This window comes from Anas acuta, chromosome 13, assembly GCF_963932015.1.
Source record: "Anas acuta chromosome 13, bAnaAcu1.1, whole genome shotgun sequence".
Lineage (NCBI taxonomy): Eukaryota > Metazoa > Chordata > Aves > Anseriformes > Anatidae > Anas > Anas acuta.
Window position 1 is genome coordinate 7,082,834 of NC_088991.1, and position 25,179 is coordinate 7,108,012.

General features: G+C 46.4%; 2 protein-coding genes across 6 annotated transcripts; one reads left to right on the top strand and one right to left on the bottom strand.

Annotated features, from left to right (window-relative positions):
• Positions 1-911: 911 nt before the first annotated feature.
• On the bottom strand, positions 912-6,644 carry MARS2 (methionyl-tRNA synthetase 2, mitochondrial). The gene is made up of 3 exons (XM_068697597.1): positions 6,280-6,644; positions 5,835-6,169; positions 912-3,663 (listed from the first exon to the last, which is right to left on the bottom strand). Exons 1-3 carry the CDS (start codon positions 6,515-6,517, stop codon positions 2,485-2,487), a joined length of 1,752 nt encoding a protein of 583 aa, XP_068553698.1. The 5' UTR covers positions 6,518-6,644; the 3' UTR covers positions 912-2,484.
• On the top strand, positions 6,575-23,670 carry AIFM1 (apoptosis inducing factor mitochondria associated 1). 5 transcript variants are annotated; one of them, XM_068697592.1, is made up of 17 exons: positions 6,575-6,707; positions 8,682-8,824; positions 10,709-10,799; positions 11,462-11,485; positions 12,606-12,718; positions 12,845-12,975; positions 13,710-13,800; positions 14,573-14,657; positions 15,319-15,395; positions 16,937-17,045; positions 17,731-17,838; positions 18,800-18,888; positions 18,971-19,111; positions 19,665-19,807; positions 21,475-21,599; positions 22,643-22,839; positions 23,438-23,670. In XM_068697592.1, exons 1-17 carry the CDS (start codon positions 6,641-6,643, stop codon positions 23,507-23,509), a joined length of 1,806 nt encoding a protein of 601 aa, XP_068553693.1. In that variant the 5' UTR covers positions 6,575-6,640; the 3' UTR covers positions 23,510-23,670. The 5 variants fall into 5 exon arrangements, with proteins under 5 accessions (XP_068553693.1, XP_068553695.1, XP_068553694.1 ...); XM_068697593.1 differs by lacking the exon at positions 8,682-8,824 and adding an exon at positions 10,269-10,396 and having other exon boundaries at positions 6,585-6,707; XM_068697596.1 differs by lacking the exon at positions 6,575-6,707 and adding an exon at positions 10,269-10,396 and having other exon boundaries at positions 8,684-8,824.
• The last annotated feature ends 1,509 nt before the right edge of the window (positions 23,671-25,179 follow it).

The window sequence follows — 25,179 nt, forward strand, 5'->3', positions numbered from 1 at the left end:
CGGTTTTTCTGCCTGTGCCGGGGTGCTTGGTGCAAAAAAATAAAACACAAGAGCAATGCGAGGGGGAAGCAGCCAGCGCTGCCCTGATCTGTCTGCGGACACCCACGGTGCTCTGAGGGGAGAGGGAGGGTACGCCTGCTGCCTCATAACACAGCCCAGACACCTCCAGAAGAGGTCAGAGGCTGGTAAAATTGGCCCAGGACACGAGTCTGCTGCAGCAGAGGTACTTGGTGAGAAGTGAAGGAGCCAAAAGCTGGGACAGATTTCATGCAGACATCAGCTGATCGAAGGTTTTGGCCCATAAAGGGAATTCAGCTGATGGACTCAACAGTTGGAGTACACCCCAGAGGTGTCATCAGGAAACCATTTCTGATTACCTCCAGACATTTCAGTCCTGGCCTAGCCAAAAACCTCCAGGGCAAAGTCAAGGGGACACCAAGACATCAGCTCCCCGTGTGAGCAGAGACACTCATTGCCGAGAGTGCCCACGGAAAGAGCCCTTTCTCAGGGACACTAATCCTCCTACAGATTCAGTCTGAACACTGGCCTGCTCTCAGCAGCATGTGGCTACTGGAAATGCGCATCACAGCTCTGTAACAGCATCAGTCTGAATGGGAGATCATGACCAAATAACCCCTTTCTGGACTAGGTGGTCATATCTGCCAATAGCCTTAGGGTCTGAAGGTAAAGGGTTGTTTCTAGCTGTCATTTGCCATCTCTACTCCTGCAGGAGGTCTGGCATTCCTGCCATCTGCGTCCCAGGTTATTTGCCTTGTAAAGATACGTGTAGGAAAGAGGGCTCTCTAATGGAGCCTCAAGGCAGTGCACAGAGTGCACGCTGTTTTAAGGGGTATTTTGCCTCAACCCATTTTTACGTCCCTTAAAGTACACCAGGAAACAAAGCAGCAATATTCATACCCTAGGCAGTGCCTTCAGTTTATTCTCTGCTACCACCTGCACTGCTTAGGTGTACCCCCAAGGTGTTACCCCAGAAACCTTCCTAGCTGTCAGCCCAGCTGATACAGCTAGTTTGAGTGTGTCTGCTTCCCCATTGTATCAGATTTACGTGGCAAGGCTTTGGTAGTGGCGGGGCTGCAGGAGTAACCTTTGGGAGAAGACTCCAGAAACTGCCCCATGTCAGCTAAGAGCCAGCTCCAGTCATCTCCAAATGGACTCACCGCTGCCCAGAGCCAAGCAAATATGTGACATCGTGTGTGCCTCTGTGACAGCAGATTTAAGAAAGGGAAAAAAAAAAAAAAAAAAAAAAACAAAACTGCTGCACCACAGCCGCTGGGAGAGAGGAGTGAGAAACAGCCCTGCAAAATACCAAGGTGAATGCAGCAGGAGGCGCTCCAGGCACTGGAGCAGAAGTTACCCTCTACAGCCTGTGGAGGCCCCTGGTGGAGCAGGCTGTCCCCCTGCAGCCCGTGGGTCCCACATGGAGATCTCCACGCTGCAGCCCGTGGAGGAGCCCCCGGTGGAGCAGGTGGATGTGGCCTAGAGGAGGCCCCTGTGAAGCCCCACCTGTACTGCATCCAGGCTTGGGGTCCCCAGCACAAGAAAAATGTGAACCTGTTAGAGTCCAGAGGGCTACAAAGATAATTAGAGGGTTGGAGCACCTCTTCTATGAATAAAGGCTGAGAGCTGGGGATGTTCAGCCTGGAGAATGCTCCAAGACCTCACTGAGGCCTTTCAATACTCAGCAGGGTCCTATAAAAAGGATGGGTAAGGACTCTTTACTGAGGCAGGTAATTATAGGACAAGGGAGAATGGTCTTAAACTAGGAGGGGATAGATTCAGATTACACATTAAGAGGAAATTCTTCACTGTAAGGTTAGTGAGGCACTGGAACAGGTTGCCAAGAGAAGCTGTGGATACCCCATCCCTGGAAGTGTTCAAGGTCAGGCTGGATGGGGCATTGGCGTACCTGACCTAGTGAGTGGCACCCCTGCCTGTGGCAAGGAGGTTGGAATTAAATGATCTGTCAGGTCCCTTCCAACTAGGGCCATTCTGTGATTCTACAAAGTGGGCAACTGAAAGAGTGGCATAGACAAAGTGTTCGGGACTGACCACAGCTCCCCTTCCCCTGTGCCATTTGGGGGGAGGTAGAAGAGGGTGGATGGGAGGAATTTTAGTTTCTCCCTCTGAGTCTGTTTTGCCTGTGACGATAATTGTTGAGTGATCTCCATCTCCTTATCTCAAGCCTTGAGCCCTTTTCATATTTCTTCCCCCTTTCCCTTTGAGAAGGGAGAGTGAGAGCACGGTTGTGGTGGAGCTCAGCTGCCCAGCTGTGTACAACCACACCAGTTCAGGCAGATGCCTCTGGCAATCACCTACGCAGGACGAGAAGGGCAGCGCAGCCTTGCTCAGTTTTGTTTTATCTAATTTGCATTACCTCCAAGAGATGGGAGGGACATGCTCCAATAAAGATCACATTTTCTGGGCATTCCTGGAGACTTATTTACAAAAGCTATTTGTGAGAGACTATAGCCTCTTGTTCTCTATCTGACGCTGACTTGACTTCTCGAGTCTGTGAAATAAGACACCGGTGTCAGGTCCAAGCTGTCTCCCCTCAAAGGGACACGGCTTCCCATTGTAACGTGGAAGAAACGTCAAATTTGAGAGACCTCTCTCTTCCGGCTGAACAGCCAGCCTGGAAAGCAACTTGTCTGCAGTGCATGGGATCACTGGCTGCAGGAGAGTCCCAAAGACCCGCAGGCATTCCAGCGTAACGTGGATGATGGTGTCAAGCCACAGCTTCTCTGCAGGGTGATTTCTGTTGAGTTTCCAAGGCCTGTGTCTCTGGAAGAAACCATTGGTCTGCCTTACACACAGGGCAATACATTCTAAAGCCTTGTAGATCTGGAAATCCTCAAAATAGCTAGCCACCTGCAGCGGCAGAGAAGCCACAGACACCACAAACTCATAGTCTTCAGCAGAAGCCCTACCCAAGGCTTTTGTCTCCCTGTAATCCAAGATCTTTGGGAAACAAGACTCTGAGAAATAAGGGTAAGTGTTGCTGGGGTTAATGCTAAGGGCTGTTGACCGATTCAGAAGTCCCCCAAGCGCATCTGCCAGTTCTGAATTCAGTACCTTAATAACCTTCTCATCATAATAGTCACAATCCCGCTCGGGTACACCCTGCCTTAGCAGGAAGTACCGAAATCCATCTACCGTGTACTGTCCAATGCAAGCAGAAGGGTCGATCACGTTGCCCAGGCTTTTGGACATCTTCTGCCCATGGACAGTCCAGTGGGAGTGCACAAGAATTTGCTCGGGGGGTGGCAGCCCCGCTGCCATCAGCAGCGCTGGCCAGTAGACAGCGTGGAACTTGAGGATGTCCTTGCCCACGACGTGGTGCGCAGCGGGCCACCACTCTCCATGTGTCTCAGGGTAGCCCACGACACTCAGGTAGTTCACCAAGGCATCTACCCACACATAAATGGTTTGCGTGGAGTCACCGGGGACAGGGATACCCCACTGCAACCGGCTTCTCTCACGAGAGACAGACAAGTCCGGCAAGTCGTCTCCCAGCCAGTGAAGCACGCGCTGGTAGAAAGGGTCGGGAAAAACGGCACGGGGGTTGTCACGGAGCCACTTCTGCAATGGGTCCCGGAATGCAGAGAGCCTGAACATGTAGTTCTCCTCTTTGGTCCAGTGCACCTGAAAAAACAGGAGAGAAAAGAATTACAGTCCAAATACGCTGCAAATGGTTTTACAATTTGTACACAGCACTCTCAGCGGGGATTTTGTCACATGCTCCCTTTGTGTTTGGGTGTGCTCCCCACCACGTAAAGCCCTGGTATAGTTCTATGCCTAGAGGGACCTCCTCTCCAAAGACACCACCTCCTGAGGTTCCCCAGAGCAACACCCAAGAACTGAGGCATCCGGGACTCTGCTTTGAAGGATCCTCATGCCCCCAGGGAAGGAGTACCTTTCTACAAGCTGTGTTTGTGTGTCATCAGGCAAGAATAATGGAGACAAGAATATACTTTCTTAGAAATGTAGTTTTGTGATTATGGTAGAAAATCATAAAAAGACAAAATAATATTCCTGGTGAGTGCCCTTTCTTTTCTCTTAGGTGTTTCTACTCTTTTTCCTCCATTTAAGATTTAATGCATTTTAGTTGCCAACTTTAGCCTATAATTATGTTTAAGTACTGACAGCTCTTCTCTCACAGATTTAAATTATGTAACATAGCTGAAACAATTACAACTTTGTTGGTACCTAAGATACAAGTGAATTGCGTAAAGATACTCAAGAGATCCGTGGGAAGGTCAGGATTCTTAGTTTTTAAAGCTGACTAAGGCTCTAAAATAAGACAGCATCATGCAGGAGAGTTTAATTTTTCTAGTGCTGAATCCAACGATTTTTGGCTGAGCCAGAAAGTGCCTCACTCTCAATACAACCAGTAAAGAACACACCACCCCTCAAGTTGAGAGACTAAGGAGTAATTACACTTAGTGCTATGTTGCACTTCAGTTTATCTAATTTCAGTCTGTAGCTGCTACTACCTTTGTTTACTTGATTAAAAGGTTACCCCAAAAGACAAATTATTCCCTGCATAAATCATAAACAAGTTACACAAACTTTTGTGTGTGTGTGTTTTTTTGTTTTGTTTTGTTTTTTAATTCTGGATTCTTTATCATTTTCCATAAGCTTCTTCAACTCTGGGGTATCAGCTCTCAGCACTGTGCACAGAGCTGATATTCCCTGTCGTCTTCCATCCAGCCCTGGTCTGAGGAGCACGGGCTTCAGCCTCCTGCTTCCAGCAGGTTCAGCCTCCTGCTTCCAGCAGTCACCTGTGCATCCTGAAAACCTCCACAGATAAAGGTCACAGAACCTTCCCGGGCAGCCTGTTCTACTGTCCTCATGGGGAAAAAGCTTCTCCTTAAACCCAGTCTGAACCTCTGGTTTCAGCCTATGACCATTCTCTCCCACCCCCCTGTCATGTACCACTGGAAGAACCTGGCTCCATCCCCTTGATGATCTCTTCATAGGTACAGGGAGCTTGTTCTCAGGGTGTGGAAGCCTGCTGCCTGTATTTTAGATCTAAGAAATGATTTATTTGCCTGAAAATTCATTCTCCCTCCTGGCCCCAACTACATTAGGTACTTTAACAAGGGATTATTTCATAACATACCCCTTTCTGTGTGAACCAATGCTCACATGCCCCAATCTAGTACAAATATCAGAGGAGTATAATCTCCGCTTAGCTCTGAAGCATGATTATCTGCCACAATTGTATTAAATCATGTTCCTGATATCTTATAGAAATTGCAGTGGCAGAGACACTCTAGGTCAGGTCCCATACTCCTGGCTGCACCATTCCATTGTGAGACTAGACCACAGGCAGGTACTCTTATTGTGTTTAATTTAGGTCCAAACCCCGTGTAATGACACATGACTAATTAAAAATATCTAGAGGCCAAATGAAACTGCCTCACTAACTAGGTCATCTGAAAATCTGGGCAGCCAACAAACAGCTCAGTTATAAACAGCTTTATCCTTCCTCACATCTAACATCTTTCATCACCACTTTTAAACATTGTTTCCAAGCCAATGGCCTGTGAAACTCAGTAGCGGGTGAATCCACATGCCTGCCACATGGCTGAAATTCAAAATTCACTTGGGGTTTAGAATCCCATTGGCATCTCTCCCTTATGCAGCCATACACAGCTATAAGACGCAGCAGAGAGACATTCTTTGAGGCATAGGCAAATCTCAACTGACATGAATTACAAAGCCCACAGGAAGCACTAAACGTCCCCAGATTTTCCTAGAACAAAGTACCAGCCAGTTACACAGTGGTTATGCAGATGTGCTATGGTTACCTCATGGCCAGTCTCCAAAGACACCTTGTACGTGCGCCCCTGGCTGTCCGTACGCTCGGCGAGCTGGCTCTCGGGCAGGAAGCACTCGTCTGGAGTGCAGTACCAGCCCTCATAAGACCCTTTGTAGAGCGCCCCACGCTCCTGCAGGGCACCCCAGAAGTGACACACGGCTCGCTGGTGGCGGGGCTCGCTGGTGCGGATGAAATCCGTGAAGGAGACCGCTGCCTGGGTCAAGGCCTGGCGGAACAGAGCCGAAACGCGGGCGCAGAGCTCCGGGGGCGACGTCCCTGCCGCAGCCGCGGCCTGCTGGATCTTCAGCCCGTGCTCGTCGGTACCTGAAACGCCACAGGGGACACACACGGGGTAAGGGGGGGCCGGGCACCTCAGGGGAGCCCCGTGAGGAGCCGGCAGCGCCCAGCAGCGGGAGGTTGGGGCCGGGGCTCACCTGTGGAGAAGCGGCCGGGCCCGGCGCCGCGAAGCCCTCGCTGGCGGTGCAGCGCGTCGGCCAGCAGCGCGGAGTAGAGGTGCCCGAGGTGCGGAGGCCCGTTGGCGTAGAAGATGGGCGTCGACAGCAGCAGGCGGCGGCCGGGCCCTGAGGCAGAGGCGGAGGAGGAAGAGGAGGAGCAGTGGCGGCGGAGCGGCGGCTGCGGGCCGCTGAGGCAGCAGCGGAGCGGCCGCAACATGGCGGCGGCGACGCGGAGCGGGAGCGCGGGAAGGGGGGGGGGCGGCGGCCGCGCATGCGCCGTGGGGGCGGCGGGGGTCGGGGCGGCTGCTCGGGGCCGGCTGGCGGTGAGGCGGCGGGCGCCATGTTGTGCTGCCGCCTGGCAGCCCTCGGGGCGCGGCGGCCGCTGCGGCCCCTCGGCCCCGCCGCAGGTGAGCGGGGGGAGCTGAGGCGTGAGGGGGCTGCTCCGGGAAGGTGGGGGTGGGAGGGGAGAGCCGCTTGGTGCTGGCGTGCTGCGAGGCGTTGGGAAGGTAAAGGGTTGCGGTAGGGGAAGCGGAGCGAGGTGGGCGCTGCGAGCCCTGTCAGGGAAAAAAATGAAATAAAATAAATGTGGTGCTGGAGCTGCGAGCGGCGCCTGCGGGGCTGGCGTGCCCCAAGGGAGCTGCTGAGGTGCATTAGTTCCCAAGGACTGTTCCAGGAAGCCGTGGTGTAGCTGGGGTTGGTTTACTCGCGTCCATTTGGATGCTCACAGCTTCCAAATCAGCTCTGTCTCGCTGATATATGCGAGGAAATGAAGCAGGTGTAGCGGTGTGTGTGTTACGAGCACTGAAGCAGGCAGAAGTTGCTTTCTGTGTCAGGGGGAACGTGTTCTGCAGAGAAGCCCGGGCACAGCTGGCGGTGTTAAAGCACTGCTCAGCCGTCGCTGTGACGCTGGTAAAGGTCTAATTGAAATACTGAAGTTTAATCTCATACTTCAGCCTAAAATAAAACGGTATGTGGCTGTTCAAGTAGATGTGCTTGTTGCCTTGCTTGTAAGGTTTACTGGGCTGCGTTTGGATTGGCAGCCCTTGCTGCTGCCCTTCGTTTGGGATACCTTTGCTATCAGCAAAAGCCTCCTCCCGGTGGTACTGTTCCTCAGAAAGCTGGTGGCAAATGGACTTTTTGTTGGTATAACCGTACCTACTGCTTGTCCTAACGTGGCTATGTTAGTGTCTCGGTGTTGGAGAAGCGGCTGCAGGGCAGAACTCGGAGGGCTGTGATCAGCAGCGCTCAGTCTGGCTGGAGGCCCCCAGCGGGGCCGTACTGGGCCCAGTCCTGTTCAGTTCATCCATCAATGACCTGGACGGTGGAACTGAGCGCGCCCTCAGCTGGTTTGCAGATGACACAAAACTGGGAGGAGTGTCCGATACGGTGTGGGCTGTGCTGCCAGCCAGAGAGACCTGGGCAGGCTGAAGCCTTGGGCAGCGAGGAACTTCGTGGAGTTCAACAAAGGCAGGTGCTGAGTCCTGCACCAGAATAACCCCCTGCACCTGTACAGCTTGGGAGCTGACCTGCTGGAAAGCAGCCCTGCAGGGAGGGACCTGGCAGTCCTGGTGGACAGCACGTTAACCGTGAGCCAGCACTATGCCCTCGGGGCCATGGGTCTCCTGGGTGCATTCAGAAGAGTGCTGCGAGCAGGACGAGGGAGGGGATCCTGCCCATCCATCCAGCCCTGGTGAGGCCTCACCTGGAGTCCTGTGTCTGGTTCTGGGCTCCCCAGTACCAGAGGACAGGGAGCTCCTGGAGCGAGTCCAGTGGAGGGCTATGAAGATGATGAGGGGACTGGAGCATCTCTCATGTGAGGAGAGGCTGAGAGAGCTGGGCCTGTTTAGCTTGGAGAAGACAGAGGGGATCTTGTAAGCGTGTGCAAATACCCAAAGGGAGGGTGTCAAGAGGATGGGCCAGACTCTTTTCAGTGGAGCCCAGTTCCAAACTGCAGCAAGTTCTGGCTGAATATGCGAAAATGATTCTTTAGACCAGCACTTGCTCCTGACAGAAGAGCAGGGAGTAAGAAAAGCAAATGCGCAGTACGCACATATCTCTGATGTACTCTCCCAGTGATATGTGTCTGGAAGGCTCCTTCAGCAGGAGGTAGTCCGTGGATCTTCACTGCAGATGGTCTTGCTATTAATTGGTTTGTAGTAGTTTTTGATCTTGCTTGTATTTGTGGTATCCACAGGTGCCTGGAGCAGTCTTGTAGCTGTTAGTTCTGGCATAGAATAAATCACTGCGGTGACATGATACTGTGCTTTTCAAACAAATAGCTTATTTACTAATTTTCAGAAATGACTTGGGCTCTAATTTTAAAACACAACTCTATATTGACAATCCTTTTATGTTTTTGTCTAATAAATTGTATTCCTTAGGCAACTTGTTGCAGCGCTGGAATGTGCCCATAGGACTACAGATGAGCAGACAAGTGGCTAGCTCTGATGTGCCTGGGGGCAAAGGCAGTAGTTCTGTTTTTGCCCTTATTATGGGCTTGTCAACGTTAGGAGCGGGTGTATATGTAAGTAGAAAGGTAGTTCATAGAAAAAAGCTATGCTCTCCTATCAAATGCTTGTTGTATTTCAGCTAACTTTCCTTAGCTTTTTATCTTTCTAGCTATTTCTTCCTTTGGTCAACTTGATAGAGGGGAGCTAACCGAACTATCTGGAAATTAACTTACTTTTTTGGTGGTGGTGGTGGTGGTTTTTTGTTTTTATTAATTATAAAGGCACACATTTTTACTAACTACAGCTCCATCTGTTGTCTTTTATGTGACAGTAGCATATGGTTCGGTGAGAATTTGATGGTATATGCTGCTAATACCAAAACAAACCTTTATTTGACAGATTTCAATTCAGAACATTAGTGTTTAGCTTGTGTAAGTATACCAAATCAACACAGTGTTGAGAAGCACACGTTTATGTCTGACTCAAAGATTCAAAAGAGTAAACCTTTCCAGCCTAACCTAGAGAGTAAAACACATTCCCCGACAGCTCTGAAGAGTGAAAACATTACCTAGAAGGGGACAGGCCCTAAGATTACATTATACAAATCTTTGTTAAGATTTTTTCCTCTTTGAAGATCATATTTATTTAAAAGTTATGAGTTGTGATTTTTCTCCTAATGAAATTTCCCCATGCAGAAGACTTCTGAGAAATAAATAGAATTTCAAAACAGTGCATGGAGGAAAAGTATGTTTTCCTATTAAATATTCCTTCATGTGCCCTTATTGTCCTTTTGTGCTTCTTCCATCTGCCAACTCATACTGAGTAGCAGCAGCAGTCTTGCCTGAGCTGAAGACAGCAGCTATAGGAAAAACTGATTAAGATGGCAATTAAATTTCTTGATGGACTTGAAAGGAGAAGAAGCTTTGCTCTGTCATTCAGGAAGAGATTCACCTCTGAGTGTGAAAAGCTTCTTTGTGAAATAGAACAGCATTTTAGTGGTGTGAACATCTGTGGTTATTGTCTAGCTGGAAAGAAAGTTGGGGTAAAAATTCTGGAGAAGGGCCAGAAACCATGGGCAGCTGTGACCTGTCACTATATATATAAATACACATTTAATTTAAACTCCACTCATCATCTGCTAAAAGCTAAAAAAGCAAAATCTTTGTTACTTGTAATAAGGAAAACATTAGATAGTCTTCAGAGACGTGTGTTCCCAGCTCTCTCCCCTAGTCCACACTGGAAAATCAGTGCTTCATCTGAGCCAGACCTTTTGTTTTGAACATGAAAGATGACTTAAATAATTAAGAGGTCTTTATCTTCTGAGTCCAAAACTGTAAGTATACGTACTTCTACCTGTAGCACCAATGTTTCTTTTTTTTTTAATTTTTTGTTTCATTTTTGACAGACAAAGTAACTGAAAACATACTCTCTTTCTCCCAAGATCTGTTTAATCAAGAGTTCTTCTTAATACTCAGCACTTTCCCTCTCTTTTCTCTCATTGCCTGTCTTCACCTACAGTTTTGCAGTGTCATCATCTAAGATACCCTTCTAGATCACTAATGTCTTCAGGTGTTCCTGGCAAAGCTGGCAGCAACCTACTGTTCTACTTAATTGTAGGAGGAACAGTCACAGGGGCAGGAGCTTATGTAAGATGCTTAAATAAATGTGTTTTTATTGGGTGAGCGGGTGGAGGGAGGGTACTTTAATGCCATACCAAGTTAGTTATTTACTTCAGTTAAGCCATCCTTGTGCTCCCTGGCCTCAAATAATTTCAAGGGACATTGACAAATAATTTTGCAGATTTATTATTCTCAAATAATGTAGTTCTTAAGGGAAAAGTTGCCTTACAATAAACTTTTCTACATTTAATAATCCAAAACAGAAGTTTACAGGTGCGGGAAGCCGAATGATGCCTTGATGCTGTAACACGTACAAGGTGTTTTCATGTCTGTCTCTAGGTGTACAAAACGTTAAGAGAAAACAAAGAGCGTTTCACCAGCCGTGTCACAACAATAACAGCACGATCCCAAGAAAATGCATCATCTCCTGGTGGGTACTAGCTTGTTATTTCTGTGTTTAGATTTATTTTCCGTAAGCTCTTAACTTGAGACTCCTGAAACAAATAGAACAGTATGGTCTGCCAACACTAAAACCCTCAGTGCTGTGCCATGTCCCTGTTCCATGTATAGTAGGCTGGGGCTGCAAGGAGTACCATGCTTGGGTCATGTATAAATGAAGGAATCTTGACAATTAGTGAAGCTCTTGATGCCTGGCAGACTGTGTGGCCCACAGGTTAGTTTCTGAAGGTCTTTTGTAGTGTATGAGATCTCAAGCTACGCTGTCTAAGCTGTTGGGCCAAAGAACGGTGTATTGCATAGTAAGAGTGGCTTTAGGTCGTTAAAAATAGGATGTTCTATGTCACTTGATTATGAAACCAACATATTATCCTGGAAACAGGACAGCAAAGTAATTGCTTTGGTCTGAAGAAGAGGATAAAGCATGTTTATCAGGGTTGAGGCTGGAAAAGAGTGAGAGGTTAGGTGTTGAAGCAGAGGTAAGTCAATGTTTCTGGAGTCTCTGCCCCTTTATGGTGAAGAGTCTGTTAATAACGTCTCCTTGAATCAGCTCTGATCTGCAACTTCCTAAAGTTATCCTTGTTAGATTGTGTTTTGTTGCATTAAGTCAGTGTTGACTTTTTTTTCCACATACAGGTGCTGCTTCTCGGGGCTCAGCAGGTGAGGTCTTAATGGTAATATTTGACTTATTCCTACATACAATTTAACTGCATGTTGTTTAGAAACAGCACCTGTGTGTGAGGGGAAAGGTATTCTGGTAGGAATTCAAAAGCTGGTCTCCTTTTGGAATGCAATTAAAAAATAATATACCTTAGGATATTATTACCTATTATTACCTATTATTAAACCATACCTGGTATGGTTTTGAGAATTTGTTTTCTTATAAACTGATTGTCCAGTGCAGAGTTTTGGTCTTGATTTATGTCCGTAAAGGTGCTGAGGAAGTGTAGCTAGATCAAACACTCAGCAGATTGTATTTCCCAAATAATTTTGACATTGGTTCCTGATTTGAATGGCAACCCTGTCATGTAGAATTATGAGGTCTTTTCTCCTGAATACTTTTTTTGGCTGTCTCTCTTGCTAACTCAACAGATTTACTATAAAACCTGACTGTTGGATTTCTAGTACAATATTTGGCCAAAGTAGAGTCTGAGCATGTTTTCGCTATCCTGATTATACTCTACAGAGAATGTCCTGATGCTATCTGAAACTTCTGAAATTGCATGTTCAATGCCAGAAACAAACTTTGGGGGTCTTGACTTTGCAGCCTCTTCACTGAGCTGTGCAAACGTAAGCAGCATGCTTAAATAGATCAGTTAGTAAAATGAAGCTCTTTGAGAGTTTGCTGGACAAGCATTTAACAGGCTGTCCAAATGTTAGTATTTCAGACCTGTCATGTAGATCATTCTTACTCCTCCCAAACTCTTAAACCAGAGAAAAGTAGATCTATAACAGATGAGCTAAATGATGTAAGCTGTGCTGCTGGCCTGTTCTAAAACTCTCATAGTCACTGAGCTCAGCTGTGCAGATCTAGCTTAGAAAAACTGTTTGATAAAATATGCCAGTTTGAGTTATGTGGGGAGCCTGCTTTTAGTGAAGCAGCAGCATGGTTCATGGGAACTATATTGGGCTGGAAGGGGAGGGAGGAGAAAGTATTTGAAGGGCAGTCTGACAAAGGAAATTTGTATGCGAAAGATGTCTGGTGGTGTACTCTGTTCTTCGCTGCTGGGCAGTTTTTCATGTTGTATTTGTAGTAAAATGTCTAATATGTCACCTGCAGCTCCAGAAGCTCACCCTGAGGTCCCATCTCATGTCCCTTTCCTGCTAATCGGTGGAGGAACTGCTGCTTTTGCTGCTGCCCGGTCCATTCGGGCTCGTGACCCTGGTGCCCGGGTAAGAGATGCCCTGTTCTAGAGCAGAGTTGGGTGGATGGCTGAATACCATGCTTGCTTCGGAGCCCTTGTGTGTGTTGGCATTGCCTGCATCAGTTCAACTGATAAGTTTAATGACCAATTAAAGGTGCTGATCGTGTCTGAAGATCCTTCATTGCCCTACATGCGTCCGCCCCTTTCCAAAGAACTGTGGTTCTCAGATGATCCAAATGTGACGGAGACTCTGCGATTCAAACAGTGGAATGGCAAGGAGAGGAGGTATGTCACGTAGCAAAGACGAAGAAGAGTGTTTATGAAAGTGTTTAAGATGATAAAAGTGTTCTTGTGAGAGAGCTACTGGAGAGCTCTGAGGAACACAGCAGCAATGCTGTTTAAACAGATCACTGAGTAGACTTCATGTCTCCCTGTGATGAAGAGAGCCCTGGGTTGTGCATGGATGCGTTCATTGCCACTAGAGTGACTGAAGAAGGAACAGATCATTGCATGTTGTGGGCAGAACCTGTGTGATATTTTGCACTGGACCATCTGAGTTGCGGAGTCCAAGAGACTCCACAATAAGAGGCTGCAGGCATGTGGAGAGGGGCTTCTCAGAGATGCTGAGATGTTCCAGAGGTGGCAGTTACGTGCTGCTTAGTACGTTGTGTTAGCTTAGTGCTAAACATCACTTGAATCTTGCTGTGATTCCCTTAATCATATGCTGCTGGGAGAAATCCTGTGAAATAAGTTAGTGGTATAGGTGAGGGTATAGCTTCACAGTTCAGAGCAGAGCTCTAGAAACCTAGGATCCCACTGGATCCTTGTGACATTTATGATATAAACCCTTACTGAAGTAAATACATGAACTTAACAGTGTGAAGCTGCTAGTTTTTAAAAAATAAATAAATTCTGGAGCTTGTTATGGTGCACAGAGTTGTATTCATATCATTGGTAATTTCCAGATAGCTGGTGTCAGAGAGAAACTGGAACTCATTTGATAATTGAGCTTTTTTCAGCATATATTTCCAGCCACCGTCATTCTATGTGCCTGCTCGCGATCTGCCTTTTGTAGAAAATGGTGGAGTAGCAGTTCTCTGTGGCAAGAAGGTGAGTGCATCACTAGCTGTTGTTCTATCATCATACAGCTCTTCCCAAGCAGAACCCATGGTCTAAGCTGAAAAGTAACAGCTGTAAACCCTTGTGGGGGGTTGGCTGAGGAGGAGAATATGAAAAATGTGAAAAATTTATACAGTGAATCTGGGACTACCCTAATCTTAAGGACAGCATGTGTGAAGCTTGAAAGCAGGAAAAGCTATGAAAAATAGTAGTGATCTGAGGGAAGCAGGAAGGATGAGATTGGAGTACGTGCATGGGATGAGAATATATACAGTTTACAAACAAGGTGTGGCAAAATTGGAACTAGGCTATGTATCAACTAGAAGGAGAGGTAAAGAGAGTTGAGTGTCATCTGAGTTACGGATCATAACATGAGCATTGTACAGAGGCAGCAGAAAGGTGAAAAAAATTATGGTGAGGCTTCTACTATATTTGTTTCCTGAATTTTCTGTATATTGCTAAAATAAGACTTCAGTGATTTCAGTCTTCTTATTGCTGAATCACTTCTAGAGTCAGATCCTGGGAAGATTGGCCCGATCTGTTATTGCTGCCAAAAGAAGCTCTTTGAATTTCTCCTTCCAGTCTTCTCCCTTCCCTGCCTGCCCCGCCCTCCCCCTTCTGCCTCCCAGTAGAAAAATAGTAGCCACTTAAAGGTGGAAGAATGTTACAAGTTTTCTCATCAGTAGTCTGTGCAATTTTAACTCAAATGGATGGAATTACAGTGGGTGGAAGCCTGAGCTCTCCTGCTTGTTTAATTTTGCAGGTTGTGCATATGGATGTTAGAGGCAACACGGTGAAACTCAGTGATGGTTCCCAGATATCCTATGATAAATGTTTGATTGCCACTGGTAAGGGTTTTTTGTGTGTGTTTTGTTCTCATCTCCTCCTTACTCTGTGTTGTGTCAGGCTTTTTATTTCAGTGACATTTACTTGGCAAGGAAGTTCCTGCCATGCGTATCAAACTCTTCGCCGAGCAGTCACATGAAGGACAGTCAGACCAACAAACGTGCCATGGGGTTTTTCACTTGCCTTGCATGAGCCAGCTTCTCTGGGACGTTCAAAGTTTTACTCTGAAAATCGGTAGGAAAGGAGGAAAAGGTGACTTCCCCAGCAGCTGGGTAAAGGAACTCCTGTATAGCTCAACACTTTCAAATCCTGCCTGTGGCAGTAGCAAGGAGAACCAACTTTTACCTTGGCAGAACACTGCTCTAGTATCTACCCCTAGCAGTTCTGCAGCCCTATGTAGAGGGACTGACTGTCTCCAGTTAGTGGAACAAAGTGTATAGCATTGGATTTTTATTTATTTTTCTGCTGTGTTACTTGGGTCACCTGCTGCTTGCACAGGAAATCTTTCATGGTAAAAACCCGGAGCACAACAGTGAATAGAACATACTGTAACAGCTTGAAAATCACAGCCCAGACTGAAGTTAGCTCTGCATTGACTAGATCTAAACAGTGACAGGGCCAGCAGTCACTAGTCTCTCTTTCTATTTATACCCTCCCCTTCAGGTGGTACCCCAAGGAATCTGCCCGCCATTGAAAGAGCAGGAAAAGATGTCCAGCAAAGGCTGACACTCTTCCGAAAGGTAAGCTCCATTCTCTGCTAGTCCTGTGGTGAGGTTGAAGAAATTAAAACCACTACCATGACTTTCAGCTTGTTCACTCTTCTGCTTTGGGTCTAGGACAGCCTTGCCATGGCAGCAGCTTCCCTCAGCTGATAAAACAGGAGTGTGTTTGCTGTGTATTCCTTTCTCTGGGTGGGTGAACAAGTTAAGAGTCTCAGACACCACCTTCGCTCTTACCTCAGGCCTGAGAGCTGTGTTATGGTGTTGGTTTTAGTCTCTTTCCTGTATGGCTTTGTTGTACCTTCCAAGCATTTTTAAATGCATGAGCGGTATTAGATCTATGAATTTCATCTAAAACTGCAAGTCAGTTTGGACTGTGAGCATTGTGTGCCTTCAGGACAATGATCAGATGGTGTAAGTTAGGTTAGTGCTCCAGCCTGACACCCCTCCTGAATAAGCGTATGCCATATTTCTGCATCGTATGGGTAAGAGGTCAGCCTTTAGTCTGAAATGGAACAGAGATTGCTCTCATATGTTGAATTTTTAGTGGAGTATGAAGTCGAGTGTTTGTGTTAGCTGTGGGATTGGCTTGGATAGTTTTCTGATAAGCTTATAAACTAATGCATGTGTCTTCTTCATGGCATTTCTTCACCTTCATCCTATGCCTTGGGAGAAAGTGAATAAAAGACACAGAAGTTGGTTGGTGGACTTCTGTTTTCACAGTAGAGATTCTTTTTCTTGACAAGCTCCACATTTCTTGAAAATGTGGGGTTTAGAACAGATATACAGGTTTCTCCTCAGTCTAGTTCAGGAAATGAATCAATAATAAGAATCACAGAATCGTCTAGGTTGGAAGAGACCTCCAAGATCGCAGAGTCCAACATCTGACCTAACACTAACAAGTCCTCCACTAAACCATATCGCTAAATTGAACATCTAAACAGCTTTTAAAGCCCTCCAGGGATGGGGACTCCACCACTTCCCTGGGCAGCCCATTCCAATGCCTCACAACCCTCTCAGTAAAGAAGTTCTTCCTAACATCCAACCTAAACCTCCCCTGGCACAACTTTAGCCCATTCCCCCTCGTCCTGTCACCAGGCACATGGGAGAATCGACCAACCCCCACCTCACTACAGCCTCCTTTAAGGTACCTATGAGCCCCATGGAATCTTGCTGCTCTGTGCTGGACTTGCACTGTGGTCTAGTTGTCAGGTTTGGTTTGATCAACTGTGGCACAGGAAAGTTGTGTTGTGATCTGTGGTGTGCTTACAGTGCTGCGTGTACTTCAGATCATTTGTGTCTGGAAATTTCCTTCTAATTTTCTCTTGACAGTTGGGGAGAAAACTCAGGAATCTGAGGCTGTCTGGACAGGGAAAAGTTTGCACTAAGACTGGGAAGCCAGAGGTTGTTTTTCTTTGTGTGATAGAGGAACAAGGGAAATGTGCTTCTTCCATTTTCTAAGCTGAGGAGAGGGCTACTCTTATTTCAAAGGGAGAAACTGAAGAATTTACCCTGCTGCCTGTCCTATTTGAGGATATTTGAAATGGGAATACATCTTTCAGGTCGAGGACTTCAAAAGTCTGGAGAAGATTTCAAGACAAGTCAAATCCATCACGGTTATTGGTGGTGGCTTTCTTGGTAGTGAGCTGGCCTGTGCTCTGGGAAGAAGAGGTAAGTGTGCCTCTGCAGGCAGCTTGCTTTATCTGGCACCTTTACAGAAGTGACAGGCACTGAGTGCAAGCAGCCTGACTTTTTAAGCTTCCTTTTAATTCCCCAGCTGCTGAATTTTCACACGGACTTGTGATTTGTCTGAAATAACCTTGATGCACATGCCTTTTGTTGGCTATATGGGCTGGCCTGGTTTTCAATTCTCTCATTAGCTGTCAAGCAGACCCTGACTACAAATGTTTTTGTAAGTTGGCCTTTCTGTAAGCTTTGCAGACCAGTGCTTGTTGCGAAGTCATTCCACCCTGTAAAAAGTAATATATTTGTGCTCTCATACTAAAAGGCATCGTAAAATTACTTCAAACTGAACTTTTTTTTTTAATTGTTAAATGCCTACAGCTTTCTGAATAAACTTTTACTGTTAATTTCTGCAGGATTTCAATAAGAAACCGAGATGTTAAGCATTTTACTTTGAAGTTTGCTGTCTGTTATCCTAGAGTTTTCAGGTGTATGTGACAAAGTGGATGGTCACTTTTTGATTCCTGTGGAAAATGTGGGGGCCAGAACTCCCAGTTTTGGAGACCTCTGCCAAGCTCCTTGTGTAAAGCAAAGTGAAGCTTGTGTCCTGAAATCTGTGCTACTGCTCTTTATTGATGAGATGTAAGAAGTCTGCTCTTTGCTTTCCTCTCAGCGCGAACCAGAGGCCTGGAGGTGATTCAGCTGTTTCCAGAAAATGGCAATATGGGCAAAGTCTTGCCTGAATATCTGAGCAACTGGACCACAGAGAAAGTCAGAAGAGGTAAAGCTGTGTCTTAGTGCTCCTCCTCTGCAAGTGGCTGAGCTGTGATGCTTAGATCAGTGGCTGTTGTGTAACTCTTCTTTGTACAACACAGATCTCTGCTTGTTCAGCCTGTGGAGTCTCAGGAAAACTGGGTCCGTTGCAAGGCGGCCCAAGTGCAGAACAGAACAAGTTGCGTTTCAGGCTTGCCCTTGAGCAGTTTGGGTAGCACAGGGCTGCCAGGGCTCTCACTTCTTAGTTGTTCCTCTGGCAAGGGCAAACAAATATGCATGGTGATGCCAGTGATACACCTGGAATATCACTACAGAGAGTGATCCCTACTGCTGATACAGCTTGCAAGTTCTGAGTTGCTCTAAGCCTCATGTAATTTTCCTTCTTACAGCCTAATCTAGTTGGCCTAGAATCAGTTTGAGAGAAGGATTGTGTAGCCCCATGCCTTATGCGTTCACCTTTAGTGTGGTGTTAAATTGATCTGTAAGATCTGAGACACCTTTTTTTTTCCCATTTCCTATATGTAGTGCAGAATCTGTTCCTCTGGATTGGTCAGTAGAGTGGGGACAGAGGAAGGAGGGAAACTGGGGCTGCAAGCTACAGGACCCAGTAACTGATGGGTCTGATTTACTTTCTTCTCCTTGTGGAAGCTTTCCTTGTAGAACCTCTGGGTCTGGCTGTAACAGAGTAGGTAATTAAATATCCTTATGGCCTGAGAACCTGTCTTAGGGAGTTCTTCTGGATGTGACTTTGCCATCATATGAGATGTACTTTCAACTGTCATTTAATTAGCTCTTTCTGACTTGTCTGGATTTCTTTCTCCTTGTGCTTCAGTAAAGATAAGGTAGTCTCCCTCTCGGTTCTTAAGCTGGTTCTTGCTCTGCCTCCATCTTAGTTTGCACTAAGGACATCTGCTTCACATGAAGACTATTGCTGAGCAAGTAATTACATTTCTTACGTTTGTTTCCAGAGGGTGTTAATGTTATGCCTAACGCCGTGGTCAAGTCTGTCTCTGTCTCTGGAAATCGACTGGTGATTAAACTAAAAGATGGCCGAAAGGTAAATTTAAATGCAAAGGGTGGGTAAGTTTGCAGAGAGGCTACTGGGAGAATTAGAATAGTAATTATAAATTCTCAAACAGGTGGAGACTGATCACATTGTGGCTGCAGTAGGGCTGGAGCCTAATGTGGAATTAGCGAAATCTGCTGGTCTGGAGGTGGATTCTGACTTTGGAGGATTCCGGGTCAATGCAGAGCTGCAGGCACGCTCCAATATCTGGGTGGTGAGTATGTTGAGGAGTTTTCTGTCCGCTAGTTAAGCTGATGCAGTCAAAACACACAGAATTGTGGGGTCTGACATACCTCAATTAAGTGAATAAGGCCAAAACCAGCAAGTTAGTGAGGCCACTTGTAGTGCATACCCTGCCAGCAGCCTTGGAGCCTGTTCATGCACTACAGCATGTTTTGTTACTGTGGTAACGAATGCATATTTTTGAATATTTGTTCTGTGTAAGAGGAGTTGGGGTAAATTAAAATGTAGCACAAATTACGCTGTTGCATGGGAGTATTTAGAGTCTTTTTGGTGGGAGTCAGGACTCTGGCTCCTCTGAAAAACGCGTACTTGATACTGTCTTAATTTTCTGAAGATCAGTGAAAAATGTTGAGAAGGTGGAGCTTCTGCGCCTTGGGGAGCGGGAGCAGGTCTGAGTTGGGTTATTAGGAAAACTCAGTTCATTATTTGAGTTGGTTCTCCTGCCAATGCCTTTTTTCTTTTGTGCATTAGTTTGAGCTTTTGATGTCTGTGTTCAGTCCTCACTGAATGAATCTCTCTTTAAGGCTGGGGATGCTGCCTGCTTCTATGATATTAAACTAGGTAGGAGACGTGTAGAGCACCACGATCATGCTGTTGTGAGTGGAAGGCTAGCTGGAGAAAACATGACGGGAGCTGCAAAACCCTACTGGCATCAGTCCATGTTCTGGTAACGTTCAGTTCTTCTTTTAGTATTTCTTATCTGACCATGTTGTAGGAGCTATGACAAGATATGCCTTGTAAACGTTCTGTTTTCTGACTGCAGTGAAGCTACAGCTGAGCTGGGTTCCTTGTACAGTTGGCTGGCATGTTATTGGTATTTCTTTCATTCTCCCCAGTCTGTATTTGAGATTTATGACCAGTAACTTAGAAATGCACATACAGAGATACCCATATTGTTTTGTGTAATGCATCTTTGTCCTCAGCATAGTTGGGAACACTTTTGACAGACTGTGCTTACTAAGTCCCAAACTACAGCAGAATCGACTACTATAAGCACGTGAGTTCAAATTCAGCTGGTGCCCAGTTCAAGGAGGTGTTAAAGCAACGTGCAGTTCTCTTCAATCTTCTTTAAATGCACTCTCAAATATGCACTAAATAATTGTCTGTGCTGCTAAGTCTAGTGGTCATAAAACAAACATGCCAGAAGTTTAGTCAAATGGCCTTAAGTAGAACCTGGAGGAATATTTGCTTCTGCCTCGACCCTGTCTCAGGTGACATTAGTACTTAGCAAGCAACATGGAAGACTTCTGCAAGTACTTATGACTAATTACAATTTAGTACAACTAGTAATTACAGGCAAGTAACTGTCTACCAGTGTTCATATCCATATCCTAAGGTCAGATGTTTAATTTTTCTAAAGGGTCATGATACACAGATCTTGGAATTAGTTAAATTTCCTCCAAAAGAGTAGTTTTTAAGTTTTTATTCGCTAAGCTGTTTTCTTCTGAAACTGGTGACCTTAGATTTGCTCTATCTTGATTACTTCTTTCACACTGATGTATGCTGTGGTGGTTTTACTCAGGTGGGCAGCCAAGCTCCACCACAGCCGCTCTCACTCCCCCTCCTCGAAGAGAAAGAGGGAGAAAATAGGATGAAAAGGGATTAAGGGTTGACATAAGGATCGCTCAACAATTATTATGACAGGCAAAACAGTAGGAAGATGGGAAGATTTATTATTACTAACAAGCTAGAGAAGTGAGAAACAAAGGAAAGAAACCAAAAACGCCTTGCGTGGGCTCTTCTCCATGGGCTACAGGTCCAGCCTGGAATCTGCTCCAGCAGGGGTTCTCCACAGGTCGCAGCCTCCTGCAGGCCACATCCACCTGCTCCACTGTGGTCTCCTCCACGGGCTGCAGGGGCACAGCCTGCTCCACCGTGGTCCTCACCACAGGTCACAGGGGACTTCTGCTCTGGTGCCTGGAGCACCTCCCACTCCTTCGCGGACCTTGGGGTCTGCAGGGCTCATCCTCACTCCTCTCTCTCCCAGCTGCTGTTCCTCAGCAGTTTTTTCCCCTTTCTTAAATATGCTGTCACAGAGGTGCAAACAACATCTCTTATTGGCTCAGCTCTGGCCAGCGGCGGGGCCCTTATCTGACATTGGGCAGCTTCTGGATTCTTCTCACAGAAGCCTCCCCTATGCCCTCCACCCCATACCAAAACCTTGCCACATAAACACGCTACATATGCATCAGAGGTGGTGTTAGTCAGTGTGTGTGCCATGATCGCTCCTGCATGACACTGTCATTAGGGCTTGGGTTAGACTTGCCCTACATTTGTAATGCTAATCCTATAAATGAGCTTTCTTTTTTTTTTTTTAATTTGGTTCATTCCTAGGAGTGATCTGGGCCCTGATGTAGGGTATGAAGCCATTGGACTTGTTGACAGTACTTTACCAACAGTAGGGGTTTTTGCTAAAGCAACAGCAAAGGACACACCAAAATCTGCAACGGAGCAATCAGGTAGGTGTACAGCCTTCCTTGGGAGCTGTTTGTGTGCATGCAGGTTTTTGTGTCTTGTTCTGTGTAGTGGCAACAGTCAGTCTGATCTCACTCTAAGACACATCATCTGTAAGCTTCTTTTCTAGACCAAGCTTTGAATGCTGGTTTTAATGTTAAAACATGATTAAAACAGTGTTCACCAAGACCACATCATGTAACTCATTTACCAGATTAAACACTTTATTTTCCCAGTCAAGATAAATTTCCTCCACAGCAATAAACTGATCAGGGTATGCACAAAAGAAATTGTGCAAATCTAAGCATATTTATTTTGCATATGCAGTCTGCAAGAAGGAGACTGTTCAAGGTCCCAGTCTAAGGTCCTGTAAGGGTTGGGGCAAACCCAAACTTCAGTACAGATAGGGTGATGCATGGATTGAGAGCAACCATGTGGAGAAGGACTTAGGGGGTATTGGTGGATGAAATACTTAGCATGAGCTAGCAATGTGTGCCTGCAGCCCAGAAAGCTACTTAAAGGGGGACTACAAGAAAGATGGGGAAGAGATACTTTACCAGGGTGTGTAGTGATACAAAAAGAAGTAACAGTTTTAAACTAGGAGAGAGTAGATTTAGATGATAGAAAGAAGAAATTATTTACAATGATGGCTAGATACCTGGACAGAGTTGTCCAAGGAAGTTGGGGATGCCCCCTCCCTGGAAGCGCTCAAGGTCAGGCTGGATGGGAATTTGAACAACCTGATGTAGTGCAGCTCATGGCCTTGCCCATGGCAGGGGTTCAGAATTAAGGCCTCTTCCAACCCAAACCGTTCGCTGAGTCTACAGCGTGTTTGGTGACGGGAGCCAGGAATTGTCAGCGTTATGCTTTGTGTTAGGATTGCTTCATTATTGTGTTAAAGAATCCTAACTTTTGCTGGCGTCAAGTCAAAGAAAAACACACCTCAGTCTCTTACAGAAGCCTTCTCTTTAGCCTGCCTTTATCACCGCAGGTAGAGAGCTGCTGCCTTTTTCTGCACTGGTTCTTTGACGTGACATCTTTACATTAGGGACAGGTATCCGATCGGAAAGTGAAACTGAAGCAGAAGCTACAGAAGTTCCCACTTCTCCAAGTGCTTCACCAACGCCTCGCGTTCCAAAGGAAGGAGAAGATTATGGCAAAGGTGTCGTTTTCTACCTCAGGGACAAAGTTGTGGTGGGAATTGTGTTATGGAATATCTTCAACAGGATGCCTATAGCTCGCAAGGTCAGTACAGGACTAGTATGCTGAACAGGGGGACTGTTGCTTTCAGCTTGCTTAGATCTGGGATTTGCTTGTTGAAAAGTAAATCTGCCAAATGAAACAAAATGAGACTGACTGAATGCAGATAAACTTCTGTAATGAAATGTCAAGTCTGGCAGATGAAAGCGGAGCAGTGGATATCGTCTTCCTGGATTTCAGGAAGGTCTTTGACACCGTGTCCCATTAAGATGCTTACAAAGAAGCTGGTGAAGTCTGTGTTGTAGACAGATATTGCTACATTTCAATTTGGCTGTAGTAAATACTGTTGTCATGTGGTGGTGGTGGTGGTTTTATCCTACTGGGCAGCCAAACTGCAACACAGCTGCTCTCTCACTCCCCATCCTCAAAGGGAGAGGGGGAGAAAATGTAATGAAAAAATGGCTCAAGGGTTAAGATAAGGACAGGGAGATCACTCTCCAGTTATTGTCACAGACAATATATTGTCACCAGGAGGCTTTTAGAGAGGATCTAAAATGTGTGGCATTGGCTGGGTGACTGTAGGGTTTGCAGTACTGTTTTTTTATAGCATATACAGGTTTTAATGCAAGCTTCCTTCTTCCAGATCATCAAAGATGGGGAGGAGCATGCTGATCTTAATGAAGTAGCAAAGCTTTTCAACATCCACGAAGACTGAGCTCCAGAATTTAATCGCTGCAATAGGAGTAGGGCAGCAGGTTCTTGCTGACGGTGTGTACCCCTTCATCTTGGAGAACTTGCTCTGAGCACTTGTTAATATTTCCCATCACCTAGAATTCTAATGTTTGCACCAATAAAATCAGATTCTTCTAACTTAAATGTCTTCTTCCTGCACATGTGCATTACTGGTTTTGAAAGGTGTCGTGGTTTAACCCGGCCGGCAGCTAAACACCACGCAGCCGTTCGCTCACCCTCCCCCCTCCCTCTCTGGGACGGGGGAGAGAAATGGAAAGTGAAGCCCGTGAGTTGAGATAAAGACAGTTTAATAAGACAGGAAAATAATAATAACAATAATAACAATAATAATACAATGGTGATAATAGGGAAATAATAATAATATGTACAAACAAGTGATGCACAATGCAATTGCTCACCACTCGCTGACCGATGCCCAGCCTAACCCCAAGCAGTCTGGCTCCCTCCCCCCGGCTAGCCACCCCTATATATTGTTTAGCATGACGTCAGATGGTATGGAATACCCCTTTGGCTAGTTTGGGTCAGCTGTCCTGGGTCTGTCCCCTCCCAGCTCTTACTGCACCCCCAGCCTGCCTGTTGGCAGGACAGAGCAAAAGGCTGAGATGTCCTTGGCTTAGTATAAGCACTGCTCTGCAACAATTAAAGCATCGGGGTGTTATCAGCACTCTTCTCATCCTAAGCCAAAACACAGCATTCCACCAGCTACTAGGAAGAAAATTAATTCTGTTCTAACTGAAACCAGGACAAAAGGGGAGCGTGCTGTGTGCCTCTCTAAGCTTTTCCCGCTTACCAACAATGAAGAAGGCTGCAGAAGTGCCTGTTTTCTTGCAGCACGTTCTGGCTGGAGAGCTTTCAGTACTGCTGGCTAACTTTGGGGAGGGCTGTGCTCTTGGGAGTTGTTATGAGACTGCTGGAAGAGGGACACTGGTGCAGGTTTGGAGAAAACAGGTTGGAGGGGGTGGGGAGAACCATTCACTGGTGATGCCAGACCCAGGGTGTGCTAGCAGGAGCATGTTAGCTCCCGTGCTGCCGTGTGGGAGTTGGGGTGCTCTCTGATAAAACTGAGATCTCAGATGTTCCTGAAAGGTTAAAAGAGATGCAGAGGTGGGTTACAGCACCATACAGGGGAGTGGAGCCAGAGAGGTAGCATTTCAAAGTGTAGCTGGAGATGATTTCCACCAGTCCTGGGACCAGTACTGCTTAATATCTTTATCAGTGACACGGTGGGATCAAGCGAACCCTGAGCAAAGTTTGCAGCTGAAACCAGGTTGGGAGGGAAGTGTTGGTCTGATGGAGGGTAGGAAGGCCCTGCAGAGGGATCTGGACAGGTCAGGTTGATGGGCAGAGGTGAATGGGATGAGGTTCAATATGGCTAAGTGCTGGATCCTGCACTTTAGCCACAACAACCCCATGCAATGCTATAGGCTTGGGGCAGAGTGGCTGGAAAGCTGTGCAGAGGAAAAGGACCTGGGGGTGTTAATTGATATGCACCTGACCGTGAGCCAGCAGTGTGCCCAGGTGGCAGAGAAGGCCAACGGCATCCTGGCTCGTATCAGCCAGGGTTTGGCTGGGTAAATGAACTGTCCTGTACTGAATTAGTGTCCTCAGGAGAGAGTATTGGTCTTTTGAATA